The sequence below is a fragment of the Littorina saxatilis genome, linkage group LG15, assembly GCF_037325665.1.
Source record: "Littorina saxatilis isolate snail1 linkage group LG15, US_GU_Lsax_2.0, whole genome shotgun sequence".
Lineage (NCBI taxonomy): Eukaryota > Metazoa > Mollusca > Gastropoda > Littorinimorpha > Littorinidae > Littorina > Littorina saxatilis.
Genome location: NC_090259.1, coordinates 40,828,902 through 40,840,860, shown reverse-complemented (window position 1 = coordinate 40,840,860; position 11,959 = coordinate 40,828,902). Strand labels below are relative to the sequence as shown.

At 48.4% G+C, this 11,959-nt stretch overlaps 1 protein-coding gene across 1 annotated transcript in view; it reads right to left on the bottom strand.

Annotated features, from left to right (window-relative positions):
• LOC138949318 (sulfhydryl oxidase 2-like) overlaps positions 1–11,959 on the bottom strand; it is a 39,022-nt gene that overhangs the window by 23,132 nt on the left and 3,931 nt on the right. Inside the window, exons 3-4 of the mRNA XM_070321107.1 lie at positions 2,519–2,673; positions 82–172 (exon numbers count right to left, since the gene is read on the bottom strand). Coding sequence (XP_070177208.1) covers positions 82–172; positions 2,519–2,673 — 246 coding nt within the window. The remainder of the gene's footprint in view (positions 1–81; positions 173–2,518; positions 2,674–11,959) is intronic.

Here is an 11,959-nt window from a genome sequence, read left to right as displayed (position 1 = left end):
GACAATTTTTTTTGTGTGCCTAATAGACAAAAAGAAACATTTACCAAGAATAAAAAAATAAATAAATTGCACATTGCTGACCTCTCTTCCCACTATAGAACCATCATCTTCAAAGACCAAGACGACAAACTTGTGTTCATCCTTCGCCTCTTCCCAGATATCTCCAACCGTCCTGAAACAACACACACACAACACGTCATTGAAATCACTTTATTAGATACAGTATTAAAGATGATGACATCCAAAAATCATGAAAGCAGAGAAAATGCTAAAATGCTACCACCGACATGAATGTCCTACTTGAACATAATCTAATACAACTACTAAGTGTTACCATAAAGCAAAAATCAATACGGTTTTCAAAGCAATAATTTAACCACAGAGAGAGAGAGGGGGGGGGGGGAGGGGGGAGAGAGAGAGAGAGAGAGAGAGAGAGAGAGAGAGAGAGAGAGAGAGAGAGAGAGAGAGAGAGAGAGAGATGAAATGACAGACAGGCATACAGTCAGAGAAACAGAGAGAGAGAGAGCAGAGAGAGAGGGGGGGGGGAGGGGGGAGAGAGAGAGAGAGAGAGAGAGAGAGAGAGAGAGAGAGAGAGAGAGAGAGAGAGAGAGAGAGAGAGAGATGAAATGACAGACAGGCATACAGTCAGAGAAACAGAGAGACAGAGACAGAGAGAAAAAGAGACAGAGATATCATAAGACTAAGAGAGAGCTCTAGAGATGAAGACAGATAGTCTCATGACAGGTGCTGACACAAACATGTTATTTACTCAAACTTTGTGAGTTCATTGAAAAGGGAAAGGTGGGAGAAAGCCTGGAACAATTCCAAAATCACATGACAAATATATATACAATGCACAATGATAACCTATGTTATTAGTTTTAGACACAGACACAAGTCTCAAAGACAGACAGAGAAAAAGCCAGAGAAAGAAAAACAGATCAAAAGAGAGAGAGACAGAGAATGAGAGGGACAGAGAATGAGAGGGACAGAGAATGAGAGGGACAGAGAATGAGAGAGACAGAGAATGAGAGAGACAGAGAATGAGAGGGACAGAGAATGAGAGAGACAGAGAATGAGAGGGACAGAGAATGAGAGAGACAGAGAATGAGAGAGACAGAGAATGAGAGGGACAGAGAATGAGAGAGACAGAGAATGAGAGAGACAGAGAATGAGAGACAGAGAATGAGAGGGACAGAGAATGAGAGAGACAGAGAATGAGAGGGACAGAGAATGAGAGGGACAGAGAATGAGAGACAGAGAATGAGAGGGACAGAGAATGAGAGAGACAGAGAATGAGAGAGACAGAGAATGAGAGGGACAGAGAATGAGAGAGACAGAGAATGAGAGGGACAGAGAATGAGAGAGACAGAGAATGAGAGAGACAGAGAATGAGAGAGACAGAGAATGAGAGGGACAGAGAATGAGAGACAGAGAATGAGAGAGACAGAGAATGAGAGAGACAGAGAATGAGAGAGACAGAGAATGAGAGGGACAGAGAATGAGAGAGACAGAGAATGAGGCCTAAAAAAAAAATAGGTGTAGTTACGGTAACCCGACCTACCCTATTTTTAGGGGCCGATCCTATAACTTTTTATTACATTTGTCAAAACAAAAAAACAAAAACAAAAAAAAAACGAGTGCAAAAAACGCAATGAAAGCGAAAGCGCCCGTGTCGCACACTTATTTCCCTGTCAAGTACCGTACTTTCCGGGTCATAAGGCGCGACTTTTTTTCCTCGAGTTCGACCCCTGCGTCTTGTATAACGAAGCGCCTAATCGGTGTATGAAATACGAAAAAAATCAAAGAGACCGTTTGAGTACCAGTCAAACAACTTGTGATAATGCATGTTTCAGCTACTAGGTACTGCCCTGCCTTTGATCTGGCCGCACACACAGATTTCCACTCTGTTAAACTCGGTCACTGACCGGTCACTGACCCCGATGCAGGAAGTGTTTCCTCTCTCAGATATGACAGGGGAACCACCTCTCATGGCAAAAACTGGGTCATTGACCCCTGGGAAGAAGGTCGTGTCTTTTAACAAGGCCACCCAGCTATCACAATGCCTTTGGTCACTGACCGGTCACTGACCCCGATGCAGGAAGTGTTTCCTCTCTCAGATATGACAGGGGAACCACCTCTCATGGCAAAAACTGGGTCATTTTGGTGCGCCCTATTGGCCCCCTGCGTCCAATGGGTGACTGGATTACAATTTTTTTTTAAAAGAAGGGGGTGCGTCTTAGATAACAAAGCGCCTTGTCACCCGGAAAGTACGGTAGGTTTAATTTGTACACATTAGAAAAAAAAGTTAAAAAAAAAAAAAAAGTGATTGCCTACCTACCTACCTACCCTATTTTTTTTGGCTATGTTACCGTAACCACACCTATTTTTTTTTTTGGCCTGAGAGAGACAGAGAATGAGAGGGACAGAGAATGAGAGGGACAGAGAATGAGAGGGACAGAGAATGAGAGAGACAGAGAATGAGAGGGACAGAGATGACTAAGATAAGGGATCTCACTGAAGAGGCTTGAAGCGAGGCCAGGTTGGAGGGACGGGGAATTGTGGGTTTGTGATGTATTCCAGAACAGTGTCCTTCATCTCTAGCTTTTCCAGTGTGTTCAGTTTCTTCGCCGTCATCTTGGGCAGCTTCTTGCTGAAATTGGGCGGCAGAAGCTGAAACAAAGCAGACTCGAATAGCGTGACTCCTTCCACCTTCACCGGATTCACGCTATGGACATAGTACCCAGTCCGAATGATGTGGGACGTGTACGACCCATACTTTCTAAAGAACGTAAAAAGTATGGGTGGTACACGACCCACGCCATCCGAATGGGGCTAAACTCTTTACCGCCTCGATCTTTGCAGAGTATGGGTCGTACACGACCCTCGCCATCCGAATAGGGATAAACACCGTAAAATGCCTTCTTTAATTCCATATGGGTCGCCAACGACCCACAACATCCGGACTGTGTGATTCAAATGACGTCATTGTTTATTTGTTTGTTTACAAAGATAATCCTTTAAAACTTGGTCTTTCTTTATTTGGTGTTTAACGTCATTTTCAACCACGAAGGTTATAAAACTTGGTCAATAGGAAGGTTCTAATGGTATTTGAAGATAATACATGAAGTCTCAATCAAAAACTCCCAATAGTTTCAGATGATACAGACACTTTTGTGAGGCTCTGGGTCGTCCATGACCCAGGAAGCACCGTGGATATATGTATATATGGGTGTGCAAGTGTAAGAATTTGAGAGTGACAAAGAGAGACAACGAGATTAATGAGAAGGCGCTTGAGACAGAGAAAGATCAAGAATGTGGGCATGCGTCCACCCGCCAGAGAGCAAGTGAGACAGACAGACAGAGTGAGATCAGTGTTTCTGAATGTTGTTTGTGCATGCATGAGCGTGCTGTTCTTACACAACAAAAATGGAAAATTTCCTAAATAAATTATCATTTAATTAATATACTTACCCGAATCACATTAGCATTGAGTCACCTGAGATGCTTATCACTGAAAAACGCTTACCCGGCTAAAGAATTTAAAGGGAAGCAACCCCATCACCAAAACGAAAGTGAAAGTAGCTTTGGTAATGGGCCAGTACACCGGGAGTTACCTCCCATACGGGTGTATGCCACGTCACTTCCTCTAGGAACACGTGCCTATTATCATACGGCTTTAAAAATCTTAAAACCATAAGCGGGGCAGGTGGGAGGGAATACAGTATGTGATTCGGGTAAGTATATTAATTAAATGATAATTTATTTAGGAAATTTTCCATTTAATATCATATTCTTACTCCGAATCACATTAGCAGATAACATCAACAAGGCGGTGGGCTAGAAATGAATCAAAACTCACCATCAAGTTCTGGACAGGAACTGGCCTGCTGCTATGAGCGCTGGAAGGCCTCTGGAGCCATCCTGTCGAAGAGCTGTGACGTCCCGAAGATAAAAGTTTATGAAAACATCTTCGGAACGCCAATACGCAGTTGTCAGCACCTCCTCTAGACGTCTGGAGCGCAGAACTGCCAGAGAGGATGCCCACGCCCTCGTTTCATGGGCTCGGGCCGAGTCAAGTGGCAAGGAGGGCATAACCCCCCCCCTCTTTGTGCGACTCCACTCATAAGCCTGCTTGATGAGCGAGGACACCCACCGGGCCAACGTTACCTTCGACAAATCTTTCTCGCGCCTAGTAAGGAGAGAGATAAACAACAACTTCTGAGAACTAGACCGAATCGGCTGAGTCCGGGCTAAGTACAGACGAAGTGCCCTCACAGGGCAATTGACCGAATCGGGGTCATCCGGGGCCAACGCGCTGGTCAGAGCCTTAACTCTAACCAGCGGAGAGGCCTGCCCCGGAGACTGATTCTTGGCCAGGAAATCAGGCCGGAAACGCAAAGATGCGGAACCGTCCGGCTCAAAGGAGATATCTCCAGGCTGACCCGACAGAGCGTGGACCTCGCTACCCCGTCGGGCCGTAGCCAACAAAAGGAGAAACAGCGCTTTGCGAGTGACATTGAACAGACTGGCCTCGCTTAAAGGCTCAAAATCCGCAGAACGAAGGAATTCCAGGATTAAAAACAAGTCCCACTTGGGAGCGGGCAAACGAGCTTTAGCTTCCTTAAGAGCAGCCCCTTTAATGACTGCAGCTATAACGCCCCCGACTCGAACAGAACGACCAATCTGCTTAAGAGTCGCCGAGATAGCGGAGCGCCGGACCCTCAACGAGGAGACTGAGGCGCCCTGCGAAGACATGAAAGAGAGGTGGTTAGCGACCTGAATAGAGCGCGGAGCCACCGAACTCACCCCTCTAGCTGAACACCAGGCAGTCCATGCCTTCCAGTGGGAAGCATAAACTGAAGAGGTGGACGCTCTATGCGAGCGAGCCACCAAGTCCAGAGTCAAAGACGACGCCCCAGAGCGCTTCAGCGAGTCCCGAACAACTTCCACACGTGAAGCTTCAGAAGACTGGGCTCCTCGTGTGGAATGCCTGTTCGGGGCTGCACTAGTTCCCCTCGCACGAGTGCGAGAGGAATGGGGGGCCCTTGGGCGAGCCGAAGAAGATCTGGAAACCAGACCTGCGACGGCCACAGAGGAGCGACCAGAAGAAGAAGGGCCGGCTCCTCCATCTCCGCTTTCCGGATTACTCGGCTGAGTAACGGAAAGGGAGGAAAGGCGTACGCCTCCAGACCCGTCCAGGGAAAGTCCAGAGCGTTCACTCGCCATGCCTGAGGGTCCGGGAATGGCGAGACGAACACCGGAAGCCTCTTTGAGTACCTTGTGGCAAAAAGGTCCACCAGAGGCTTTTGGACCTGGGCCCAAAGGCGAAGCAGTGCCCCGTGAGTGATCGTCCACTCCGACTGAAGCACCGTACCGGAACGACTGAGCGCATCCGCCAAAGTGTTCAGCCTCCCTGGAAGGTACCTGGCCGAGATCGTGATATGATGCTGAAAGCACCACACCAGGATCTCGCAAGCCCTCTCCGAGAGAGACGGGGACCGCGAGCCTCCCTGCTTGTTGATGTACGCCGCCACTGTCATGTTGTCTGTAAACAGACGAACATGTTTGGCGTACAGGGAGGGCAGAAACTTAGCCAGAGCTAGAGCAACTGCCTCTAGCTCCAGCAAGTTGATGTGCCACAAGGACTGCTCCGTCGTCCACAGACCGGAAGTAGTCTGAAGATCTGTATGTGCCCCCCAACCCTCCCTGGACGCATCTGTAAAGAGGTCCAGGTCGGGGAGGGGCACGACGATCGGAACACCTCTGCAGACCCACTCCGTGTCCAACCACGGAAGGGTCGCAGACTGGAACCATCCCTGCAAAGGGATGAGGGCGTCCCAGTCCACCAGAGGAGAGTCCACAAACGGCTTCAGCGCGAACTGAAGCGGACGTTTGTGGACCCGGCCCAGTGAAACCAGAAGAGCCATAGACTCCATCTGCCCCAAGATGGAGGCGAGCGAGCGGATGGAAGCCATCAGGAGAGGTAAAGTGGAGCGAATCTGGGCTTGGAGCTTGTCCACCCTTCTCTGAGAAGGCTGGACAGTCCAAGCGACCGTGTCGAAAGACATCCCCAGATAAGTGAATGTCTGTGACGGGGTCAGCTCCGACTTTACCCGGTTGATCGAGAATCCCAACGAGTTGGATTCTCGAAGAACCGTCAGGGTATCCTGCGAACAGCCGCTCTGGGACTGGTTCATGATGAGCCAGTCGTCCAGATAAGCCCGCAGACGGATACCCTGGGACCTCACCAGTGCACAGACCTGTCTCACCACCATGGTGAAAATCCATGGTGCGAGAGACAGCCCGAAAGGGAGTGCGCGAAACTGGTAGATCTGATCTCCCCACCGGAAACGAAGCCATTTCCGGTCGGCCGGATGCATAAGAATATGAAAGTATGCGTCCGTGAGATCGATCGAGGTCACCCAGTCTCCTGGGCGGAGAGAGTCTCGGACAGAGGCTGGCGTCTCCATCTTGAATTTTATCTCCCTCAAGAAAGTATTGAGGAGAGATAAATCCAACACGGGACGCCATCCTCCTGATGCTTTGGGAACAGCGAACAGACGCCCGTAAAATCCCAGGGAGCTGTGGACCCGAACTCTCTCCACCGCGCCCTTCTGCTCCAGGGAGGCAATTTCCGACTGCAAGACGGAACGTGCTTCCTGCGAGAAGGGGGGCTTGAACCGCGGAGGCACTCGGGTAAGAGGCGCCTTTTCCTCCCGCCAGAGTAGGCGGAAGCCCGATCTCACCACTCCCACAATCCATTGGCTGTCTACTACCGACATCCAACGAGAAAGTGCCCGGGAGGGGCCTCCCGCCATCACCAAGGTGGAGGGCGGGAGGGAGGTGAGATCGGGAGCGCTTCATTGGGGGTGTGGCTTACTTCCAGAGCCGCCACGCCCCCTCCCCGATGCCGTCCTCTTCTTCCCACCACGAGCGGCCGGCGGAGCCTGCCGCTTCTGAGCTGGCTTGGGGTTAGACGATGTCTGAGCCTGCTTCTGTTTAGAAGGCTGAGACTGTTTCACCCCCTTCAGAGTGTAGTCAAGGAACTGACTGTCCTTGTTTGACTGAATCTCCTTCTGTCTGGCATCCAGTGCCAGCGGACAGAAGAGAGACTCCTCTGAGACCGGGGAGACTCTCAAGGTCTCCCTAGTAGCCAGTTCCGTGAATTGGGACTGCGAGAGGAAGAGATCCCTCCTGCAGAGTACCGCTTGGGTGTACTGCAGGGAGGAAAGACGCAATTGTTCCTCATTGACCTTGGCCAATGCGGCCAAAAGCGCAGAGACATCGTCCGCATTCTGTTCTTCACTGAGAGTGAAAGGAACTAGCGAATCGGTCAATGCCCGAGACAGAGCCCGAACGAGAGTCTCCGCAATGGAGGACAGTTCGATCTGCCGACGTCCAACCTCCTCAGCAGAGAGGAGGGAAGCCTCGGAAACCGGCAAAACCGAATCACGCTTGATCGGTTTAGTCAGAAGAGGCAGCAATTCCCGGGAAACCGGAAGGGTAGCCCTAGGGAGTGCAAAAGACGCCAGCCAATTCTGGCTCTGATTGGGCATGCCAAGCTTCCTATTGACCGTAGGCACGAAGGAAGAGGCTTGGGCAGCTGAAGCCACCCACTGCTGCGCTGATTCCGGAACTGGACCAAAAGGAAGCAGTAACGGAACAGGCACTGGCCGAATACCACTCCCCGCATGTGCTGGACGAACCAGTGAATGCGAAAGTTGGTAAGCCACTGACGGAGACTCGGCGAACCGGAAGGAAGAAACATCCTCCTGTGCCGGCCGGAAGTCCGCCATGGCAGAAGGAACGAATGATGCGGAAGAGTCCGCAGCCACCACCCCTTCAGGAAAATAACGAGACGTTACTTCCGCCGCGACGTCAAGAACAGACTTGAGCTTCGACGGAAACACGCCCCGCGACTCCTCGCTGACCACTGATGGAGCATCAGAATAGTCACACGTGGAACCATGACCGAAGTCACCAGTTCCGGAAGCAGAAGCATGCCCTGGCAAACCGGAAACCGGAAAAGCCTGAGCACTAACGTCATCCTGCCGCCCAAAATCCTGTGAAGGTAAAGGGTAAGCAGGACGACCATCCGCAAAAACCGGAGCTGGATGAGCTGACGTCACTCCCCCGACTGAGTGGAGTGATGCCTGCTCAAGCCTAGGCGCTTGAAAGCCGGAAGGCGCACGCTGTAATCCACTATCTGGTATCCGGAAGGAACCACCAGAAGAGGAAGAAGCGTTTCCGGCCGAAACCGGAAGTGTAGTCAACGGAACCGCAAAATGCGGAAGTGAAGACTGCACTGGTTGACTTCGCGATCCGGAAGGACCGGAAGTCAGTGAATACTCCATCCTGCCGCGACCGCCGTAGCGTGCCGGAGCGGACGGATCATCACTTCCGGCAAGTGCCGGAAATGCGGCAGTCGAAACCGACTGCCGCCGCTGTTCGAACAAGTCCGGGGCCTCGTAGGTTATCGCCGGAAATGAAAGATCAGCAAGGTATCGGTCGTGACCCGATGCGAAAGAGCTGTCCCCCGAAGGAGAACGTCCAGGCGCCTCACGAGGGCTATCGGACCAGCTCTGCTTACCAACCGACGCTGAAGAGGGAGGACGCTGCTCCAAGCCGGAAGTGGAGGACAAAGACACGGAAGCCAATGCCCGGACGTCACTGCCAGATGCCGGAAACGCCGAACTGCTGGCGACGGAACGCTGAAATTCTGCCTGCACCAAGCTGCGGATTTCTGGAACCAGTGACTTTAACAGAGAGGAAACCAACGCACCTTGTCCAGGTGCTAACAAAGAAGACGAAGTCTCCGATGTAGAGACAGGTGCAGAAGTAACAGTAGCGCTAGGCGCCGCAAAAGAAGCAGAAGTAGTAACAGCGCTAGGCGCCGAAATTGGTACAGCCAACAAAGTGTTACGCTCTTGGTCTGTAACAAGTAAAGTTGCTTTGGAAGAGGAAGACTTAGCCTTAATTTTCCCCTTGGGGTCCGACTTGCCACGGCGCTTGTCTGAATCAGACATGTTGACAACAACACGTGGCAACGCGAAAAAATTTACTGAAACATAAGTCTAAACGACTGGAAAATTCAGTAAACACACGCACTAATGCGTTAACAAAATACTATAGCTAAACTTGCCCCACAAGCAGAGGCACGGAGAGCTACAAACAAAGTCACACGAGCTAGAAAACTAACTCACACAACAAAATGGCGACACGCAAGACACTGACACAAACGTCAACAACACGTGGCAAAGCCAAAAAGATTTACTGAAACGTAAGTCAAAACGACTGAAAAGACAGTAAACACACACGCTTACGCGTCAACAAAATACTAAAGCTACACTTGCCCAAACAGAAAGAGGGCACGCAGAGCTACTAGCAAAGTCACACGAGTTAGCTAACTAACTCACACAACAAAATGGCGAAACACGCAAGTCACTGACACACAAGTCCGTAAAAAACGGACAACGTACAGTAACAAAACAGTGCAAACAACCAACAACAAACGGGAACGAGCTCACCAAACTGTAGGCAAGGCGAGCAGACAAGCTGGGTAACGTGGCCGGCGGGTGTCACTCAAACACACAAGGTCAGCCACAGAGCGTCAAAAAGTGAACCGTCCTCTCCGAGGTGAAAAAGACGTATGATAATAGGCACGTGTTCCTAGAGGAAGTGACGTGGCATACACCCGTATGGGAGGTAACTCCCGGTGTACTGGCCCATTACCAAAGCTACTTTCACTTTCGTTTTGGTGATGGGGTTGCTTCCCTTTAAATTCTTTAGCCGGGTAAGCGTTTTTCAGTGATAAGCATCTCAGGTGACTCAATGCTAATGTGATTCGGAGTAAGAATATGATATTAAATGAACTCTTCATGGTTGCTTTAAAGGCACAGTGCAGCTCACAGCCTTCGTTTTGCGTTTTTGTTGCAGCTGAGTGCATCTACAGTTCAAAAATCCTCCTATGGTAGTAAAACAAACCCAAAACTACCCAACGACAACATCTGTGAAGCTCGACAGTTTCTTGTTCACGCGAGTGCATAAATTAACCTAGTGATGACGTGGTGTTTGGTCGGAGTTCGATTCAACTGAGTGATTCCGGCCTCGATTTTGTTTTACACAAACTCATGATGACGTCTAGTCTGACATAGTTTGCTAGTGACATGTCTTTTTGTGCATGATGTGGTGATCTACCTGATCTAAATTTAGATCCAAAAATAGGTCAAGACCAGCCGGGTCCGAGTACGAAATTAATTCGTAAAAAAATCGCAGTTCTTGACTCTTGTCTTCGACTCGTCGGCATTATACTTGTCTCGTCTAAATATCGGACCCAATTGCTACGCTGAAAACACAATAGCTTTTAATGGTACATCATACATAATAAGTGCCATAAACTACAGCAAGACATTTAATGCCTGGTCGTAAAACTGCAGTAACAATTGAATGTCAAAGAATCAGTCGAGTGATGTCGCCACACCTACATAATAAATCGCTTTTAGGACTTTAATTATGGTACATGTAATAGTTATAAAACATCTGCATAATTTGGTAGTACATGTACAAAATATTATTACAAAAGAAAAGGAATTAGTTCAGGTCATTGAGTCAATGAGTGGTAAATCTTTTATTTTTCAGAAGAATTAAGATTGATGTTAGGTAAGCAAACCATATATTTTTATAGCACAGCTAGCCTGAAATTATATTCATGATGCTGTAAATAATCTAAAGGTGAATTGAAAGATTATCCAAAACTACCTAACTGCACTTGCTGTCACTTTGTCAGATGCTATAAATCTGAAGGGGGGTAGAAAAATGGGATTATTATTTGTTTTCAGATTCCTGATGTTTACGGTATACATCTCACTGGTACTACTAAACGCATTAATTGCTTTCAAACTTTTGGTGATTTGACTGCAAACTGCTAACACGTGGCATGTGAAATACACACAGAATCTAATAAGTCATTTGAGACATTATTTATGCTAGCTGTCATGTGATATGCCAGAAAGCAAAACTTGTTGCGTTTTAGCTTTTCTGAATTTTCGTTGTTTTAGCGCTGTAACCTTTCTTTTGTGAATCATTTTGGGGGGTGTTTGTGTTGTACTGTTCACTGTGTGTAAATCTGTTTGTTGAATATGGTAGGGGAATAAATGGCCTTTGCAGCCATTATATTACGGGTTTTACAATAAACGGCCTTATCACGAAGATCTGTACAAAAACGATTCTGCCTACTTCTGACACTGAGTGGGCAACAGGTGCTTGCAAACAGGTGTGCACATGTACACACTCTCACAGGTAATGCAGGTATCACTCCACCTGACATTAATAAGCACGAAAGACAGTATGACAACACTCGTGCATGTCATTCTTCTTTGTTCATGGGCTAAAACTCCCACATTCACTTATGCTCTTTGCACAAGTGGATTTTTACGTGTATGGTCGTTTTTACCCCGCCATTCAGGCAGTCATACGCCGCTTTTGGGGGAAGCATGCTGGGTATTTTTGTGTTTCTGTAACCCACCGAACTCCGACATGGATTAGTTTTTTTTCCATGCGCACTTGGTCTTCTGCGTGCGTGTACACACAAAGGGGGATAAGGCACTAGCAGGTCTGCACATAAGGTGACCTGGGAGATCGGAAAAATCTCCACCCTTAATCCACCAGGCAGCTCACAGTGGCCGGGATTTGAATTCACAATCTTCCGATTAGGAGGCCGATGTCTTAACCACTAGCCCACTGCGCCGGTCATTTCCAACTTTAAATGTACACAGTACAGTTGAACCGTCTTTTAAGACCTCCAAAAAATGTTGGAATATTAGGTCTTAAAAAGGAGGGAGTCTTAAAATGGAGGTAAATTTACATTGCTATGAACAGAAAATCTTTTAAAAAAACAGTCTTAAAAAGGAGGTAAATTTACATTGCTACAAACAGAAAATCTTTAAAAAAAAAAAGT